General features: G+C 45.1%; 2 protein-coding genes across 2 annotated transcripts in view; one reads left to right on the forward strand and one right to left on the reverse strand.

The window, feature by feature from the left end:
* The window catches only part of LOC139640537 (kinesin-like protein KIF20A), a 28884-nt gene extending 16288 nt beyond the window's left edge, over nucleotides 1–12596 (reverse strand). The window contains 18 exon segments of the mRNA XM_071514712.1: nucleotides 700–820; nucleotides 1660–1766; nucleotides 2695–3030; nucleotides 4148–4294; nucleotides 4296–4311; nucleotides 5259–5405; nucleotides 6009–6077; nucleotides 6079–6102; nucleotides 6906–7017; nucleotides 7238–7310; nucleotides 8347–8489; nucleotides 8603–8648; nucleotides 9340–9524; nucleotides 9968–10106; nucleotides 10674–10793; nucleotides 11148–11237; nucleotides 11562–11667; nucleotides 12539–12596. Of these exon segments, the coding sequence (XP_071370813.1) occupies nucleotides 700–820; nucleotides 1660–1766; nucleotides 2695–3030; nucleotides 4148–4294; nucleotides 4296–4311; nucleotides 5259–5405; nucleotides 6009–6077; nucleotides 6079–6102; nucleotides 6906–7017; nucleotides 7238–7310; nucleotides 8347–8489; nucleotides 8603–8648; nucleotides 9340–9524; nucleotides 9968–10106; nucleotides 10674–10793; nucleotides 11148–11237; nucleotides 11562–11666 (1980 nt within the window). The 5' untranslated portion in view covers nucleotide 11667; nucleotides 12539–12596.
* A 1234-nt stretch (nucleotides 12597–13830) lies between these two features.
* On the forward strand, nucleotides 13831–20093 carry bbs1 (Bardet-Biedl syndrome 1). The gene is made up of 6 exons (XM_071514713.1): nucleotides 13831–14211; nucleotides 15601–15783; nucleotides 15915–16046; nucleotides 17057–17163; nucleotides 18458–18578; nucleotides 19146–20093. Exons 1-6 carry the CDS (start codon nucleotides 13831–13833, stop codon nucleotides 19974–19976), a joined length of 1755 nt encoding a protein of 584 aa, XP_071370814.1. The 3' UTR covers nucleotides 19977–20093.
* The last annotated feature ends 658 nt before the right edge of the window (nucleotides 20094–20751 follow it).

Raw genomic sequence — 20751 nt, forward strand, 5'->3', positions numbered from 1 at the left:
AAGTCATGCGAGGAAACGACAAATCTATCATCGCATCTTAGGACCGCTCATCGCCCGTTACACGATGCAGTGAAAGGCCCCCCGTCTGCCTCGGGACGTCCCGGCTCGGCACTACGGCAGTTAGGAGTCTCCGAGGCGTTTGGCAGAGTGACTAAATACAACCGGGACAGCAACAAGAGGCGAGAACTGTAACACTGTTCTGAGGTTTGAATTGTGCAGTAAGGAAAAAAACAAAAAAAAAAGCTCTATTCCAGACTGGATCTGGTTGACAGGAGGCGGGGCCTGACGCAAACCCCAGAGGACGATAGCTACAGGTTGGAAGATTTGTTTTGGAGAGGAGAGCTCAGAACCTGGACACACAGTGAAGTGGAAACAGTATCTGGCCTCTTCTGGTTTACGAGCAGAAACCAGATTCCTGAATGTGACGCGTTCAGATAAAACTGAACTAAACTCAAAGTCTAAAAGTTTCCAGTCTGATCTCAGCCTTCTGATGCAGATTCTCCTTCACAGTGATGATCATCTTTACTGACTGAACTGGATTATCACTGTCTCCAGTTGATTTCTCTGCTGTTTGGAACTGAATGAGGCTGAGAGGTTCTGAGAAACTGATTTAAAAATGTCTTTAATCATGGAGCAGAAGGTAGAAACTGACAGAGAGACAGACAGAGAGAGAGAGAGAGACAGACAGGCAGTCAGTACCTTGCTGTCGTCTGTGTTGGTGTCAGACAGGTCCACAGTCTTGTTCACCAGGTTCTTCAGGATCTCCAGTCTCTTCTCTGCTCTCTCCTCCAGGAGCTCTCTCTCCTTCTCCAGACGATCACTGACCACAGACAGACAGAGAGACAGGCAGACAGACAGAGAGACAGACAGGCAGAGAGAGAGACAGGCAGACAGACAGACAGAGAGACAGACAGACAGACAGACAGACAGAGAGACAGACAGGCAGACAGAGAGAGAGAGAGACAGACAGTCAGTCAGTCAGACACAAGTCCTAACAACAGAAGTCCAGGTTCAAACAAAACTTTTCCTCTGCTCTGTGTCTTTAAGTTGAATTTAAAGCTGGGTGAGACTAGAGCCAGGTGACATATCAGGATAATACAGATGTCATGACATCAGACTAGAGATCCTCTGGGATTCTGGTTATAATATCATCATATAGCTTACATGTTGTTTAAAGTCTGCGTTGTCTTTTACAGTTTCTGAACTTATCTGACTATTCTGAGTGAAACGCTGAGCGTCTCTTCCTGCTTCTCCATCTGATCCTCATCAGCCTGCTAACGCTCTTTTCTGAAAACGTTCTCATGTGTAAATATTATATCTATATTATATCTTCTGAAAGCACCAACAGTCATCCATCCCCCAAATATCCTCACATTATTGATATCGAGGTATATCACAAAATATCACATAAATATTGTGATATTTGATTTTGTCAATATCGCCCTAGGTGAGACATTTACATTCTGTTGAGGTCAGACTGCTCAGGACTTTTTAATGCCAGTTACAATAAAATTCCCATTTCCACTGAAATGAACATGAAAATGAAAACAACTGTAGACCAATCAGAGGACAGCGTGAGGTCTGTGTGACTGGGAGGATTTCTCACATTACTGTAGAGTAAAGACAGGAGAGAGGTGTTCAGACATGCTGACTCATCACCTGTAGTCTTTCTCCATCTGGTTGAACAGCTCCATGAACTCAGAGCTGACTTCTTCTCTGATCTGAGACTCCAGCAGCAAACGCAGCTCCGCCTCCCTGTCTGACCGCTGAGAGACACACACACACACACACACACACACACACACACACACACACACACACACACACACACACACACACACACACACACACACACACACACACACACACACACACACACACACACACACACACACACACACACACACACACACACGATATTTGTGAAATATCGTGATATTTTCAGCGGTATTGAATATCAGGGTTCCTACACATTTTCAATTAAAACATTCCATACTTTTTCCAGACCTTGATTTGTTTTGAAGATTTTGTCTGGTGTTCAATATGATTTACACAGATAGACATCTTGCCCCTGCTAACTAGGTCATATCACTGTAGAGATGAAGATTGTTCTTCACAGAGACAAATATCAGAATATGTGAGATGATTGGCAGGGTTCCTACACGCTTTCCATTTTAAAATTCCATATTTTTCCCAGACCCTATGTTCTTGACCGGATTTGATGTTGGTGGGTATTTGATATAATGCAGCTGACAGCGGCTGGGTAATAAGAGCGTCCCTCTATCTGAACATTATTCTTCACATCAACAAAAACTGTGGACTCAAAGTGGCTCTACAACAACATAAAAGCTAGAATTATGTGTGTATCGGACCTGAACCGCAACATTTTCCATACTTTTCCAGACATTTTTTTCAAATTCCCAAACTATTCAAGACCTGGAAATGATCAAATCCATTTTTAATGCTTCTCCAGACTTTCCAGACCTGCTTAGGAACCCTGAAATGTTGCCCCCCCTATAAATTTGATGTAATTTAGAATGAGAGAAAAAAATATATATATATACAAAATATATACAGTATATATCTATTGTGATAATATTGTATATTGCCATATTTTATTTTATAAATGTAATATCTGTAATATTACATTTTGGATATCGCCCAAGTATAACAGACAGACAGACAGACAGCTACCTTCTCCAGATCTTCCTCCATCGCTGTCTTCTCCCCTTCCTCCTCCTCTTCTTCACCTCCTGCTTCCAGCACCGTTCCTTCCATCACACTCTCCTCCTCCTCCTCCTCCTCCTCCTCTTCTTCTTCTTCCTCCTCCTCCTCCTGCTCCTTCTCCTCTTCATCGTCCTCGTCCTCGGGGACGTCCTCCAGGCTGGTTTCCCAGGCGACCAGCGAGCTCTGGCGGCTCCGCCCACACAGCTTCCTGCGCTCCGCCTGGTTGATGATCATGGAGACTTCTCTGGCCGACCCTGCGGGGGCGTCGCCCGGGGCAACCGACCTCGAGTTCAATATGACCACCTGGAGAGAGAGAGAGAGAGAGAGAGAGAGAGAGAGAGAGAGAGAGAGAGAGAGAGAGAGGGAGGGGGAGGGAGGGAGAGAGAGAGAGAGAGAGAGAGAGAGAGAGAGAGAGAGAGAGAGAGAGAGAGAGAGAGAGAGAGAGAGAGAGAGGGAGGGGGAGGGAGGGAGAGAGAGAGAGAGAGAGAAGACATTGATGACTTGTTATTGCTGTTTCATCAAAAGAGCCCAGTAAGTCCAGTAATTATAAAAACATACAGTATATCTTCCAGGCACTAAAGCTTCTCACTGCAGTAAGTCAGTGTGGCGTCTCACACTGTCTGTTAGATTTCATCTGTTCTGACAGATGAGGCTGAATTTCAGTACATGATTGCGGGTATTGTGCATAATTTCATTGATTCCCACAAATGTAGCACTTCCAATGCAGGAAATTCCCGCACACATTTACAGAGATGTCTGATAATCAGCCAACGTTTGCTCCGGTGTGTTTGGAACCAGTTTAAAACATACGGTGCTGCTCCTTTTACCAGCTGATGTTACAAAACGACTTTAAGTCTCCACTCAGATGGAGTTTCTCATGCAGCAGTTTAGAACCAGTTTACAACATTAAAAATGAATTTTAGAGAACGACTTTTACTTTTATACTTTCAGTAAATTTAAGTCCACGTACTTTTATACTTTGACTTGAGTAAAGGATTTGAAACGGTACTTCAACAGAGTATATTTTTAGATGAGTATTTGCACTTTTACTTGAGTAGGGAATTTGTGTACTTCTACCTCCTCTGGGTAAGAACAGGACAATGTAAGACCTGTAGTGAAGCTCACAAGTATTATCCCCCCCCCCCCGACCCCCAAAGTGTATAAATCCCCCTATGTGAAGCATTTAATGGGGGAATTCCCCCCATTTTGAAAAATGAATTTCAGGCACTGAAGGCCTGTCTCTAATATAAGCCTGCTTCCAATAAAGGCCTGGCACCCTCTGCAGCTGAGGTAAATAAAGGCCCGGGCCAATATTAGAGCAAATACGGTAATTCTGTCTGACAAATGCTTTGAACTGGTTTGTCTGGTGTGTGTGTGTGTGTGTGTGTGTGTGTGTGTGTGTGTGTGTGTGTGCACGGACCTTCTGGGCGAGGGCGGAGAACTTTAAGACGTTGAGCGTCTCGTCGAAGCTGGAGGAGTTCTGGTTGATGTTGACCACCATGGAGACCCGGCCGGCACCACAGAAGAAGAACTGCAGGAAGTGAGTCAGCTTGGACTCCCTGAAGGGGAACGTGGTGCTGGAACCTGTGGAGAGAGAGAGAGAGAGAGAGAGAGAGAGAGAGAGAGAGAGAGAGGGAGATGGAGAGAGAGAGAGAGAGAGGGAGAGAGAGACAGAGGGGAAAGAGACAGGGGAGAGAGAGAGACGAGAGAGAGAGAAGAGAGGAGGAGAGAGAGAGAGAGAGAGAGAGAGAGAGAGAGAGAGAGGGAGAGAGAGAGAGAGAGAGAGAGAGAGAGGGAGATGGAGAGAGAGAGAGAGAGAGAGAGAGAGAGGGAGAGAGAGAGAGAGAGAGAGGGAGAGAGAGAGGGAGGAGAGAGACAGACGGAGAGAGAGACAGAGGGAGAGAGACAAAGGGAGAGAGAGACAAAGATAGAGAGAGAGTGAGAGGGAGGGAGAGAGAGACAGGTGGAGACAGAGAGAGAGAGAGGGGGAAAGAGACAGGGGGAGAGAGAGAGACGGAGAGAGAGAAAGGGAGAGAGAGAAAGGGAGAGAGAGAGAGGGAGAGAGAGACAGACGGAGAGAGAGACAGAGGGAGAGAGACAAAGGGAGAGAGAGACAAAGATAGAGAGAGAGTGAGAGGGAGGGAGAGAGAGACAGGTGGAGACAGAGAGAGAGAGAGGGGGAAAGAGACAAAGGGAGAGAGACAGGGAGAGATGGAGTGATACATAGGGAGAGAGACAGAGGGAGAGAGAGACAGAGGGAGAGAGAGAGAGAGGGGGAGAGGGAGAGAGAGAGAGAGAGACAGAGGGGGAAAGAGACAGAGGGAGCGAGAGAGAGAGAGAGAGGGAGAGAGAGAGGACAAGATGGAAAAGGACAAAGACAAAAGAGGTATAAAGAGTCTTGTAAGATGACAGATACTGTCCAAATCCAGACAGAAAACCACACACCACGACACACACACACACACACACACACACACACACACACACACACAACAGGTACACACACCGCACACACACACACACACACGTACTTGGCGTGCTGCTTGAGTCTCATGGCGTTGATGCACTTCCCGAGCGTCAGCAGAGAGTTGTTGATGTTTCCTGCTTCCTTCAGCCGCTCGCCCCGGTTCTGAGTCCGGGAACAACGCTCCGACCCGGCCAGGTCACACAGAGCCAGCCTGACACACACACACACACACACCCACACACACACACACACAGACACAGACACACACACACACACACACACACAACACACACACACACACACACACACACACACACACACACACACACACACACACACACACACACACACACACACACACACACACACACACACACACACACACACACACACACACACACTAGATTAGATGGATCTGTATGGAGAAACTGGGTTGTTGCAGCAATTTATATTTTTACAGTCTCTCTTTATGTTTGTTTTTAATTTATTGCTAAATTGTGAAGCACTTTGAGCTGCATTTTAAGTGTGAAAGCTGCTGTACAAATAAAGTTTTTTATTATTATTATTTTACTTATTTTAAAACAGAATGATTAGCAAACAGGATCCAAACATCCCATCCATTTAAAACAGATGAGGATAAAACCTCTGAGTCCTGAAATGACAGAAACACTGGAGAGAAGAAGAGAGTGAAGATCAGATGATCCAGCAGAGGAGTAAAGGAATAAAGGAGTAAAGGAATAAAGGAGTAAAGGAATAATAAAGGAATAAAGGAGTAAAGGAATAAAGGAGTAAAGGAGTAAAGGAAGACAGGAACACCCTCTGGCTCCTCGGTTTCTTACTCGTGATGCCGAGGACTTTGGGAACTACGCCGTCTTCACTCTGAGGTCCGTGTGGAGAAGATGCTGTGGCTGCAGAGAGACAGAGACAGAGACATGACATCACATGAAGTGATAACACCGCCAGAGATCCTTTTTTGATTTGTTTGGGAAGAGGGTTTACTCGGAACAGATTTGAGAACTGAACTGAAGTGAACAACTGAATTTCTAACTTTTGTTGTTTATTGTTGAATCCCTGAAAAGTGGTGTTTTTTTGTTGAACTCTGAACTCTTTATTTTGGTGAATAACATCTGGTTTGGTTGATTATTTGAACTTGTAAAGGACATTTTCTTTGTGATGGTTTTCATTGTACCTCCAATACACTGATCTATACTGAACTTCCCTGTGTTTGCATTGTCGCTGTGATTATTGCTTTGAATATTTGTTTGCGTTCTGCTCGGTGGTTTAGATTCATGTTATGTGGGTTCATGGCAGAGTGTATGGAGCACTGAATCCATGCGGGGGATTGACACACTTCTTAAAACATACTTTTATCGGAGCCTTTCCTGATTTTACTTGAGTTTTAATTTCCTTTGAACTGTCTTATATTTCCTTTAAAAATGTTTTCTTTTCCTATTCTTATCTTTTCCTACACTGTATTGGTTTTTATACACCAAATTGTTTTTTATCTGTTTTTTGAAACCTGATCATTTTCTGACTTGTCTGTTTTATTTTGCTGCCTTTGTGAAGCACTTTGTCACGTGGATTTTGAAAAGTGCTCTATAAATATAAGATTATTAATACTGTCTGTGGGGTTCCAACAGCTACAGGAGGAGGAGAAGAGATATACAGAGGAACTGAATCTATGAACTGATCCTGTCAGTCTCAGCTTCACCTCCTGCTGGACAGCTGGTTCAGTCTGGTGGAGGAGAAGCTCTGGTTCTTCCTGCCGATCTTCATCACCCTGTAGGCCTCTTCTGAGCTGCTGACCTGGACCCAGCGCAGGTCTGGAACACACACACACACACACACACACACACACACACACATTACTACTGCAGCACAGCAAACTACTACATGGAGCCAGGAATGTGAAGTACATCACCAAGAGCTGTTTTTAACTGTTTAACAGTGTTTTAGGGAGTTTTCCTTTAACAACTGAGCATTCACACACCACACACACACACACACACACACACACACACACACACACACACACAGCGTTACCTTTGACGAAGGAGTTCCCCTTGACGTCCTGGGACAGCCTCAGCACCGTTCTCCTGTGGTTTCCACTGGGAAGCTGAACAACACAAAGCAGAGTAAAATAAACCACTGTAAACATGCCATCATCAGGCTTATTGATTATCTTCACCTGATAATTGATCATGACAATTACATGATATTCTTTCGCCAAGTAATACAGTTCTTGAAGCTAAACCAAGTTGTCGCTTGATAATATTAAAGATTAAGAGTTAAATGAGTTATATATATCAGAACATTAGTGTTTAAACTATTATGCAGCCACAGGTGTTTTATATTATATAATTAAAGTTGCTCTGTGTATCAGTATAACATAGTCAAGTAGAGCTGCAACCATTAATCGATTAGTTGTCAACTATTAAATTAATCGCCAACTATTTTGATAATCGATTAATCGGTTTGAGTCATTTTTTAAGAAAAATAAGTGAAAATTCTCTGATTCCAGCTTCTTAAATGTGAATATTTTCTGGTTTCTTTCCTCCTCTATGACAGTAAACTGAATATCTTTGGGTTGTGGACAAAACAAGACATTTGAGGACGTCATCTTGGGCTTTGGGAAACACTGATCCACATTTTCCACCATTTTCTGACATTTTATAGACCAAACAACTAATTGATTAATCGAGAAAATAATCTACAGATTAATCGACAATGAATATAATCGTTAGTTGCAGCCCTATAGTTAATTGTGATATCTTGGTCTAATGACTGTAAACCAGTGAGTCCATGTTGGAGACGATTGCTCTCCTCTCACTCCAGTAGTATTGTTAGTTCTAGTGTTTCTCCACATTAAGACTACATTTCCCATCAGCCCCGTTGCCTCCTGCCCCCCCCCCCCCCCCCGAAGAGGATCAACATGTTGGAAGTGATTTCTCCATCTTCCTCTCCCTCCTTCCACCATCTGCTGCCAGAAACTCTTTCAGCTTTATCTCCGTTTGCTCTGGAGGAACAGAATCTCTTCCTGCTTTGTGCCGCAAAGCGATCCGGCAGATTTACCGTAATTATGCTAATGTGCAGCTGATTTATGCGTGTTAAAACGACACGTGGAGTAACTTTGACATGTGCAGTGGACTCGCCTGCTCCAGCAGGTCGTGGATGTTGTCGTTGTAAATCTCGCAGAAGGAAACCCAGACGGAGAAGCGGGTGTTGGAGTCGACGTCCAGACAGAAACTATCATCTGACACACTGTTCACACTGCTGTCACTGCTGAGGGAGGAGCCTGCACACACACACACACACACACACACATTTGTAATTAGAGGTGTGGTGTTTTTTCTCTGATGTTGGAATGAAGCTCTTGTTGTAATAAATGAAGCAGTGAGAGTCACCAACCTTCTAGAAATGTTGATCTGCAGGTAGAGAGACCTCTACTCTCACTCTGGAGAGAGAGAGAGAGAGGGAGAGAAAGAGAGAGAGAGAAAGAGACAGAGAGGGAGAGAAAGAAAGAGAGAGAGAGAAAGAGAGAGACAGACAGAGAGAGAGAAAGAAAGACAGAGAGAGAGAGTGTTTATACACCAAGACGTATGGCATATTACTGCTCAAATTCAGCAGAGGTGTGACAAAGTCAGTCTCAGGTCTTGAGGCTCAAGTCAAGTCTCAAGTCTAAATGTAGAACAGCAAGTCAAGTCAGAACAAATCAAGAGTCCAGTATCAATTTAATATCTTAAAGAAAACTAAATATCTAGGACTTTTCAATGCAATATGGTTTTAATAGGATAAAAACTTGGTAAGAGCATCATGAGTTTGATTTCTATAATCAGTTTCAACTTCAATAAATTCAATCATTCCATACAAATTCAGAAAACAGAATTTAAATTCAGTCGTCTGCTGGAACAAATCTCATCACTTTCAATCTAAGTCATTTACACAAACACAAGATCTCAAGTCAAGACTTTAGAAACCTTTTCAAGTCATCAGAGTACAAGTCAGAGTCAAGTCCCAAGTCACCAGAACCCAAGTCAGAGTCAAGTCTCAAGTCCAGGTCATGTGATGAGTCCAAGTCAGGTCATGTGCCTCCAGTCCACATCAGGTCATGTGACCCGAGTCCAGGTCCAGTCCAGGTCCCTCACCTCCTTCAGCAGCCTCAGCAGCTGCCTCTTGCTGCTGCTCTCCTGCAGCTGCTGGTCTGGAGTCAGTCTGCTGAAGTCTCTGCAGCGCTGAGGCTTCAGGTCCAAACCGCTGTACACACGACCCTCTATACTGTTAAAGATCACAGACACAGACCTGGGCAACAGACCCGAGTCATGCTCCGGACCTGAGGGAGAGGGACAGAGAGAGAGAGAGAGAGAGAGAGAGAGAGAGGGAGAGGGGGAGAGAGAGAGAGAGAGGGAGAGGGGGAGAGAGAGACTGTTAAAGATCACAAACAGAGACCTGGGCAACAGACCCGAGTCATGCTCCGGACCTGAGGGAGAGAGAGAGAGAGAGAGAGAGGGGGGAGAGATAGAGAGAGGGAGAGACTGTTAAAGATCACTGGAAGAGAGAGAGAGAGAGAGAGAGAGAGAGAGGGAGAGACTGTTAAAGATCACTGGAAGAGAGAGAGAGAGGGGGGGGGCTGTTAAAGATCACTAGAAAAGACAGACAGACAGACAGAGACAGACAGGCAGACAGACAGACAGACAGAGAGAGAGACAGACAGACAGACAGACAGAGAGAGAGACAGACAGACAGACAGACAGACAGACAGGCAGACAGTCTCACCCAGGAAGGTGAAGGTCTTCCCTGCGTTGGTGACTCCGTATGTAAACACCAGGCAGTTTCCTCCTTCCAGAACGTTCCGGACCAAACCACGCACCGAGCCGTCAAACACCTTCCTCTGACTGGAGTCTGGACCAAACACCTGCGTTTATATAATAAAACAGTATTTATTTTCATTATCAATTATTTTTTCGATTGATCGGTTAATCCTTTACTCTATAAAATGTCAGAAATAAAGACAGATGTCCATCTCAGTTCAGTCCAAAGTGATTCTCCAGGTTTCTCTCTCAGTCTGAGCAGCAGACAGAAACACAAAGGATTCATTTAATAAAGAGATGAAACAGAAAATCAGCAAATCTGTGAAGCTGCAACCAGAAAATGTTTGGTATTTATACTGATAAATGACTGAAACCATGAAACGATTATCAAAATTATAATCAATGAATTTTCTGAAGATCGACTAATCGATTAATTGACTAAATCGTCTCAGCACTAATTCATATTATTTAACCAAACTCTGAAACACCTTCCTCTGACTGACTGGACCAAACACATACATATTCACATAATAACACAGACAGTGTTAACTAATAAATTATTACTAATAATGAGAAATGCAGACAGACAGACAGAGAGAGAGACAGACAGACAGACAGAGAGAGAGACAGACAGACAGACAGAGAGACAGACAGGTAGCTGTCAGTGTCACCTGGGTGAAGGTAAACCTCTGTGCGGTTTGTGGGAGGGGCTTGTCGCTCTTTCGGTTTGATTGACAGCTCCTGGGAGCCTTCAGGACCACGGTGTCTGATCCCTCCATGGTCACACAGTCCTGCAGGGACACACACTCCGTCAGGGCTGCGTGTGTGTGTGTGTATGTGTGTGTGTGTGTGTGCTACACTGTCACAATATGATGTGTTTTGCTGAATTCAGCCATATAAAGTGTGGACAGATTTTTCCCATCACTTGAAAATAAAAATTGAAATGCCAATACTGTTTGAATATCATGTAATTTTGCCTGATAATAAACCTGATGTTATCACAGGTTCCAAACATAAACTGCAGGAGTTTGGTTGTTTTCCATTCAATATGATGTGCTCCTGCAGTTCACACACCCTACAGAGAGAGAGAGAGAGAGTGTGTGTGCGTGTGCGTGTGTGTGTGTGTGTGTGTGTGTGTGTGTTACCTGCGACTCTCCGCTGTCGCTCTCGCTGGCTGTGAACGGTCGGATCCTCAGGTAGACCTGCAGATTCTCCGTCTGCGACTGAACGCTCTCCTGATGAGAAAAACAACACCCATAATATTATCAATCCACACTGTAACTGTCACCAACTCAACACAATCCTGATGAGAAAAACAACACCAGTATTATTATTCACTACTATAATCTCCTCCAAATCACAGTTTTTCTCATCAGGATTGTGTCATAAAAGCGATGAGAAAAACAACACCATTATTATCATTTAGCATCATCAGCTTCCAACTCCAGTCTCACTTTGCACAAGACTGGTGATACTGAGACACAGGTAGACAGACAGACTGAGAGGCAGACAGACAGATAGACAGACAGGTACACAGACAGACAGACAGGTACACAGACCTGTGTTGGGAGAGCAGAGAAGTCGCTCAGCAGATCTCTCCTAATGTCGTCCACCTCCACCGGTCCAACTCTCTCCGGCTTCCCGGCTAAACAAGACTCCATCATCCTGCTCACACACACACACACACACACACCATTTACAATAACATGTCGTCCCCCCTGAATGACACAGGCACAGTCACTAACAAGATGCATCATCGACCCAAGTTTCATCTAAATCAGACCGGTTGTGCAGCAGTTGTGGCTTTTCAAAGACTCAAATTCTGACATTTACTGACAGCGCCCCCATCAGGCCAGTCCGGGTAATGTCTTTATTCATCAAAACACATCAAGCTGCCAAGTCTCCTCAAAATCATGCATCCGATCCACCAAGCAGCACTTACTACCATGAAAGATCACCTTCTAGAATTGGTTCACGCTGTTCGTTACCTCAGGAAGATGGTAGCAACAACAGGCAAACCAATCCAAAATGTTGACATTTTATTGAAATAAAGGCTGCTTGGTGGAGTATATGTGTACGCCGATTTTACCAGTGGGACTCAATGATTCAGAAAAGGTCTTAAGTCCTGTTCTGCCAAGTCTGTCCTTTTGCCGATAAGCAGGGCAGCTTTAAATGTCCAGATATTTGAATGGAGTTCGGCGTGATTCTCCATAAAGAGAACGGAGCATATCGGGGCTAGCTGTAAACAGTCGCTCATGTGCTTCGCCATTATGTTAATATTCACACATGCAAATACAGACAGCAACTAACTAATAATAACAACACACATTATAGCTGAATTCAATGGTTAAAAATGTATTTGACTCGACTGTAAACTGTTGATTAGCATTAGCCACAATAAGCTAAAAGCTAAAGCTGACTATCCTCTCGCGTGCATTAGAAACACAGCACGCACGTATTTGTTTTACGTCGTTGTAAAAAAATATCTCATTAAATGAGTGTAGCGAAACTTCATCAAATGTTTTAATTCACTCACTTTGGATGTGTTTTATTCAGCAGAGACTTGATACAGAAAACATCCAGAAGAAGTCTCGTTTCTCTTTCCTCCACCGCGGTCTAGTTTTTAAACCAGAACCAGAGGACCAATCACACAGCTGCAAACAGGCAACGTCACACAAATCTCGCTCTTCTCCACTGGAGTCAATCTCGCGAGACTGATACTCCCTCTGTCAGCAAAACGCCTATAAACAGAAAAAAAACAAAAACAAAAAAAACCCATATAAAATATAAATCGTTCTTTCTGCAGAGACTGTCCTCCATCTTTTTGTCATTGTCATTATATAGAAATATTTTGGCAAGACGTGTTCAGATTTTTTATGTTTTTAATATTCATAAAGATTTTCCCCTGTTTTGGATTTGGAAGAGTATATATTAAACACAATTTATTTTGTTTTTAAAAGAATATAAATAGTACATGCGACTTTAGAAAGCCTGTATATACTATAATTAATTTATGGTGTTTATTTTGACATGTAGATAAATAAATAACCCCCTTCTCCTTCTCTGCCTTAGTGTTCAGTTTTAATGTTGATTTATCTCTATATACATACAAGGTATGTATACTTGTTGTTAACTGTTTTCTGTATTATTAATAAAATAAATAAAAACATTAAAAAAAAAGCTTTTTTTTTTTTTTAAAACATCTTTATTGACAATAGAAATCACATACAAACAAAGAAGACAGTAATACAGACAAAACAACATCAGAGCCAGGGGGAATCTTCTAAGTGAAAACATTAAACAAAGAACACAAATAGATGGTTTTTGCAGCTTTCTTATTTTTTGAGTTAAACATGGTTTTAATGTACTGTTTGGTTTCATTTTGAATGGCTAAATTTGGATTTATGAATATGAAATTTCGCTAAAATAATCACACACACACACAAAAAAAGCTTGTAAACACCGACGGGTAAGATTGACGTCATCGGACAGCGACGGCAGCGGCAGCCAGAGAAAGCCGATTTGAGGATTACACGGCAGGATTACAGCCGAGGAGACAGCGCGAGCAGCTAGACTAACATCTTTATCCGTGTGAATTTACCCGTAGATAAAACTTCCCAGCGCGTTATTATAAATAATTAACTAGATATTGAAATAAACAGCGAGGCAGACAGCGGCAGGCTCTCCAACCCGTCCAGACAGAAAACACAACAACCCGGTTACCTTGACAACGGCGCGGAAGGAAGGACCGGTGACCGTTATTTCGCGTTACAAAGATACCGGGACGTTAAAATAAAAAAAATCCTCGGAAACAGTTCGTCTTTCAGCATGTCTTCCGTGGGCGAAACGCGCGCGGACGGCGGGAAGTGGCTGGACGCGCACTACGACCCGGTGGCCAACCTGTACACCTTCTCCTCGTGCATGGACCTGGCGGACCTGAACGGGGACGGGGAGAGCAAGCTGGTGGTCGGCGACCTGGGCACGGGCTCGTGCAACATGAAGCTGAAGGTGTACCGGGGCACGAGCCTGGTGAGCGACAGCACCCTGCTGGACCTGCCCACCGGCCTGGTGGCCTTCCTCATGGACCTGCACGAGCCGCGCATCCCCGCCGTCGCCGTGGCCTCCGGTCCCTTCATCTACGTGTACAAGAACCTGAGGCCGTACTTCAAGTTCACCCTGCCCGGCCTGGAGGTCAACAGCCTGGAGCAGGTGGGGTTCTCCCGGGGTTCTGGAAGGATTCTCGGGGGGATTTCCAGGAGTTCTTGACGGGGTTCCAGGGTTTCTTTAGGGCAGTGATTCTCAACCTTTTTCATATCAAGGACCCTTCATTTAGTCCACATCAGAATCAGAATCAGAATCAGCTTTATTGGCCAAATATGTACACATACAAGGAATTTGACTCCGGTTTTTCGTTGCTCTCAATGTACTTACACAGAATAAATATAGAGCTAAAAACAAGGACAACAAGATGAACAGAGGTAAACCTAAACATCTAACTACTATGTACAACGTAAACAACACTAGGGCAATAGTGCAGAGTTCAAAGATGCTGGAATAAATATGGAGTTGTTGGTGTAACAGGTTACATTATATACATGAGATATTACTCATTGCATACATTATACACACATTATATACACAAATCAGATATTGTACAGATGATGATGATGATGATGGGGGAGGAGGAGCAGGAGGAAATCCCTGGTCTGGGCCTTTCACTCCTTTCCAGGGGTCCTTGAGAGGCTTCCATGGGTTCTTCAGGGGGTTCCAGGGGCTGTTGATGGGTTTCCAGGGGCCCTTGTAGGTTTCCAGGGTTCTCGAGGGGTTTCAGAGGTTCTTGAGGGGTTTCCAGAGATTCTTGAGGGATTTCCAGAGGTTCTTGAAGGGTTTTAGAGGTTTTTGAGGGGTTTCCAGAGGTTCTTGAGGGGTTTCCAGAGGTTCTTGAGGGATTTCCAGAGGTTCTTGAAGGGTTTCAGAGGTTCTTGAGGGGTTCCAGAGGTTCTTGAGGGGTTTCCAGTGGTTCTTGAGGGGTTACAGAGGTTCTTGAGGGGTTTCCAGTGGTTCTTGAGGGGTTTCCAGTGGTTCTTGAGGGGTTTCCAGAGGTTCTTGAGGGGTTTCCAGAGATTCTTGAGGGATTTCCAGAGGTTCTTGAAGGGTTTCAGTGGTTCTTGAGGGGTTACAGAGGTTCTTGAGGGGTTTCCAGTGGTTCTTGAGGGGTTTCCAGTGGTTCTTGAGGGGTTTCCAGATGTTCTTGAGGGGTTCCAGAGGTGCTTGAGGGGTTCCCAGGGGTTATTGAAGGGGTTCTTGAGAGGCTTCCAGGGGTCCTTGAAGGGTTCCAGGGTTCTTGAGGGGTTTCCATGGGTCTTTGAAGGGGGGGGGGGGACAAACCTATGGTCATGGTTCTCAAAGTGGGGTACAGCCAGGAACCCCTCCAAGGACGCCCTTGAGAGGCCTCCAGGGGTTCTTGAGCGGGTTCCAGAGGCCCTTAAAGTAGCCCAGAGAACCACTGACTTATCAATAAACCCATGAATTAGTTACAGCCATAATCTGTGAATGCCAAACCGTATGAGAACACAGTCTGTGTTGCTGTGTGGTCAGGATGTGTGGCAGCAGGCGAGGGAGGGGCAGATCGACCCTCTGAGCCTGAAGGAGCTGCTGGAGGGCGTCAGGGAGAAGGCCGAGGTGCCGCTGTCCGTCCGCTCCCTCCGCTTCCTGGCCCTGGAGCCGCACGACATGGACGACTTCGTCAGCCTCCACAAGCAGCAGCCAATCAGACGACAGGTACCGAGGGGGGGGGGAGGCGGGGTTCAGACATCCTCAGTCCCCGGCTTCTGTCCCAAATTCTCCTCTTTTGAGATTCTATTCAGATCCGTTTTTTTTTTTTCTCCTCCTGTTTTATCCGGCGCTCCCAGACGGTCATCACCTGCATCGGGACGCTGAAGAAGAGCACGGCGGACGAGGACGGAGTCAGCTGCCTGGTGATCGGCACAGAGAGCAGCGAGGTCTACATCCTGGACCCCGAAGCTTTCACCATCCTGTCCAAGGTAACTGACCGTCCGTCTGTGTCCCTCAACACACCGCAGGGAGAACCCGGAGTCTGTCAGCAGCCAGACCTCCGGCAACGCTGAGCAGCTCTGTCACTGTCAAAGCTGCAGCCGATTCAGCGTTTATTGTTTATCTTCTGGGTTTGGTTTTCTGGGTTTGGATCAGTTGGCTGTTTAGCGGCCAACCGATCCTGGATGTCGGACTTTCCCAGCAGCACATGAACGCAGCAGAATACTTATGGCTGAAAATGGAAATCGTCTAATGGTGGAAATCCCAGATCCAGATTATCACTAGGGCTGCAACTAACAATTCTTTTCATTATCGATTAATCTATCAATTCATTTTTTGACTAATAGATTCATTATTTACTCTATAAAATGTCAAAAAGTTACCAGAGCCCAAAGTGATTCGTCAGATTTCTTACTTAAAACTGAAAAAAGGGGAAAAAGCAGCAAATCTCAGCATTTGTGAAGCTGTAACCAGCAAATGTTTGTTATTTTTATTTGATAAATGACTAAAACAATTAAGTGAGTATTAAATGTATAATTTATAAATTTTCTGTCAAATGACTTATCGAATAATTGACTAATAATTTCAGCACTAATCATCACCAAAATCTAATCCTTCTTTCTTGGGCTTGGAGATATGAAATGTCTTTAGAGAGCAGAGAAAGATAAAAAGCAAAACGGCGCATTTCAGTGTCTCACCTTCCTCAGCGTGTTTTGAGTGAAATGTGTAATTTTTGTGTAATAATTTTTTTTCCCCTTCAGTTAAGTTCTTCCCACAAGAAACCTCTGGAGTTTGTTTCAAATCCTGACACAAAATCAGGGCTCACCTCTGAAACCAGGGAGACGAGGCGCGCTTTGACCCGCTTCACTTTCCCTCCTAGTTTGCCTTGTAAACCAAATTTCTTGAAATACATTTGAAGAAACAAACAAAACGTTGTTATCGGTGAGGTGACTTGGAGGAGAACTCTGAGAAATTGTTGACGTTGTGTCTTTGTGTGAAGATGTGGCTGCCGGCCGCTCCCACCCTGCTGGACGTGACGGGTCAGTTCGACGTGGAGTTTCGCATCACGGCCGCCTGCCGCAACGGAAACATCTACATCCTGCGCAGGTAAGGCAGCCTCCCCTCCGGTCCTCACGCTTCACATGTGTTGTTTGAGTTTGAAATGTTTGACCTTTGACTGTAGCGCCCCCATCGGGCCGATCGGTGTCACTTTTTCAAATGCTGGAACGCTCTGTGAAGATGCATCATCCCTCCCAAGTCTGAGCGACATTCGTATGTTATGACGGACGTCGCCATGCCTTGAGACAAAGTTTCTAGAAAAAAAAAAACTCCAAATATTCCAGATCCACTCGAGTCTCAAAGGTTTTTTTTCCTAGATCGTCTCGATGGAAATCTGTGATCCCCAAAATGTTCAAAGCTGTATCAAAGAAAGAGGATATTCACATCACAGACTGTTGTTTGTTTCCATGTGTCTCTTGAATTTGAGCCTTGTAACAACACATTATGTAATAACTCGACAAAATGTAATACATTTTCACTTCATTATGTAATAACACCCGCATTTTGTAATAATCTGCCGCATTTTGTAATACACAGCCTGAACACAATATGTAATAAATTTCCCTGTATTTTGTAATAAATTATTACATATTGCGGTGATTATTACAAAATGCGAGAGTTGCACTTTTTTTTATGGTGAAAATGTAATAACACAGTGCATTATGTAATAACCATCTATGGTTCTTTCTATCGGTGCTACTTGTTAAGTAGTTTTTACAAGTTAAAACTGAACTGTTTGTATATTATAAATCCACTGCAGCTCAGTGTGTTGTTGCTTTATGCTGTGGGTGTTTTTCACTTCATTACTTAAAGTCTATGAATCCTCAAGTCCAGTTTCTATGAAGCTAAGGAACACAGTGACACTTAATGTAGTTTTGACCAATGAAATCTACTGAACTAATAGTATCTTTTTAGAATGAATTTTGAGTCAGTATGATTCTTGCTAGAATGCATAAAATAAACATTGTTATAATGTTATAACGATTTTTATGAATGAAGACATCCATTTTGGTCGGTTATTACATAATGCACCATATTATTACATTTTCATAAAAAAAAAAAAAAAGTACATCTCCCGCATTTTGTAATAACTACCGCAATATGTAATAATTTATTACAAAATACGGGGACATTTATTACATATTGCGTTCAGGCTGTGTATGCGGCAGATTATTACAAAAAGCAGGTGTTGTTACATAATGAAGTGAAAATTTATTACATTTTGTCGAGTTATTACATAATGTGGTGTTACAAGCCTGAACTCCTCTCGGGGTTCCTGAGTCATTTTTCTGACTCCAAAAGAACTTTTAACCCGAGGAAGTGTGATCCTCCTCCTTTGCAGGGAATCGGCCAAACCGAAGTACTGCATCGAGCTTTCCTCCCACCCGGTCGGCCTGGTCCGGATGGGGAAGAACGTGGTGGTGGGCTGCGCCGACGAGAGCCTGCAGGGCTTCACACAGAAGGTAACAAACACAGCTCCGGTCCTGTGGAGGAGGAAGACCTGCTGACCAAAACCCAGTCCATCATCAGTCTCTGAGAAACCCCTGGCACAGGAGAACTGAGTGAATGTTTCCTCACCGCTGCCAGCAAAGATGTAAAATAAAACAGTATCCTATGACAGACAAAATTTCCACAAAAACAAACTTTTAGGTGTACTGCTCTAATAATTTCCAAGTAAATCAATAAGAGCAGTTTTAGTGCTGCAGCACAAGAACTGACACTAGCATTAGTAGAAAAACCCTTTGTCACACGCTCTCCCCCTCTCTCTCCCTCTCTCTCTCCCTCTCTCTCTCCCTCTCTCTCTCCCTCTCTCTCTCTCTCTCCCTCTCTCTCTCCCTCTCTCTCTCCCTCTCTCTCTCTCTCTCCCTCTCTCTCTCCCTCTCTCTCTCCCTCTCTCTCTCCCTCTCTCTCTTCCTCTCTCTCTTCCTGTCTGTCTTCACTGTGACGTCAAATAAAGGCAAAAAAATGCCCATTAGAACAATCTATAAAACAGAAGGTGAACGGCTGTTGTGTCTCTTCTGGTTTTTCAGGGGAAGAAGCTGTGGAAGGCGATCCTCCCCGCTCCCATCACCACCATGGCGGCCATGGATCTGCCCACCAGGGGCTTCCAGGCCGTCCTGGTGGGCCTGGCCAACTGCGAGGTCCACCTGTACCGGGACAAGAACCTGCTCAGCGTCATCAAGACGCCGGACGTGGTGAGCAGCGTCTGCTTCGGCCGGTACGGGCGCGAGGACGGCACCCTGCTCATGACCACCAAGGGAGGCGGCCTGATGGTGAAGATCCTGAAGAGGACGGCCGCCTTCGACGACAGGGACGCCGCGCCCGGCCCGCCGCTGGCCCAGAGCGTCCGCCTCAACGTGCCCAAGAAGACCAAGCTGTACGTGGACCAGACGCTGAGGGAGCGCGAGAGCGGCGTGGCCATGCACCGGGCCTTCCAGATGGACCTGAGCCGCCTGCGGCTGGCGGCGGCCAAAGCCTACGTCAAAGCTCTGGAGTCCAGCCTGTCGCCCGTGTCCGCCAGCCCGACCGAGCCGCTCAAGATGAACGCCGTGGTCCAGGGCCTCGGCCCGTCCTTCAAGCTCACCCTGAACGTCCAGAACACGGCGGCCTGCCGGCCCGTCATGAACCTCGCCGTCAGCTTCCTGTACGACGAGAACCTGTACAGGATGAGGAACCCGTACATGAGGATCCCGCTGCTGGTCCCCGGACTCGTCTACCCCGTGGAGACGTTCGTGGAGTGCACGAGCGACAAGGGCATCTCTGACATCATCAAGGTGTTCGTTCTGCACGAGGGGAAGAGCGCCCCGCTGCTCACCGCACACATCAACATGCCCGTCAGCGAGGGCCTGGCGCTCAACTGAGACGCTTAGGATTAACACCTGGTGTCATTTTGCCACCAGACGTACTGTTTATCACCAGATGTCAAGGAGCATCACATGCACAGATGCTGCTGAACGTTAACAACTTTTGGGGCCAGAGGGACCGGTCTGATATGGGAGGAAAACATCATTTATCCCAAAGACTGCTGGGATTCCTTGCAGCCGTTGACCTGCAGGACCCGGACAACTGAAGAGTCAGAATGAAATGCATTTCCCCCGTCAGTGAAAAGTCACAGCTGAGCAGCCTGCTGTCAGTGGAGAGTTTTAGTGTCACAGACGGGAGGAAGTCTACTCCACCAGCCATTTGGCAGCAGGTCAGCCGTCATGTGGAGCTTCTTCTTCTCTGTTCTCAAAATCAAACTAGCTGACAAAATGTTGAGTTGCTGACCTGCTGTGAAGAGGAATTCAGTTTATACTAGTTTAAAGGATTAGGCCGGTGTTTTTTAATGCATTGCTTAACGTCAACAAATCCTATGAAAATAACAAAATCAGCAATGAATTTGTTTTGTTAACAAGTCTGGTCCATGTATCTGGTCCCAGTGCAGCCATGTCCCAGCAGCCATAGAACTGCATTGTATTAAAAAACAATAAAAAACCCGTCGCAGAGCCATGCTGCTGCTCTGCAGCATATTTCATCATCACCATGCACCGGGCCGGACCACTTTTCCCTCAAACAACTTAATAAACCGGCTGTAAACACTTTGCCATCTCAGGAAAGTAGTTCCGTAGCACAAAATAGTCCCCCGGCGTAATGAAG

Source organism: Centroberyx affinis, unplaced genomic scaffold (assembly GCF_046629955.1).
Source record: "Centroberyx affinis isolate AG114_WGS23_722 - 3 ecotype Tasmania unplaced genomic scaffold, CSIRO-AGI_Caff_v1 ptg009763l_1, whole genome shotgun sequence".
Taxonomy (NCBI): domain Eukaryota; kingdom Metazoa; phylum Chordata; class Actinopteri; order Beryciformes; family Berycidae; genus Centroberyx; species Centroberyx affinis.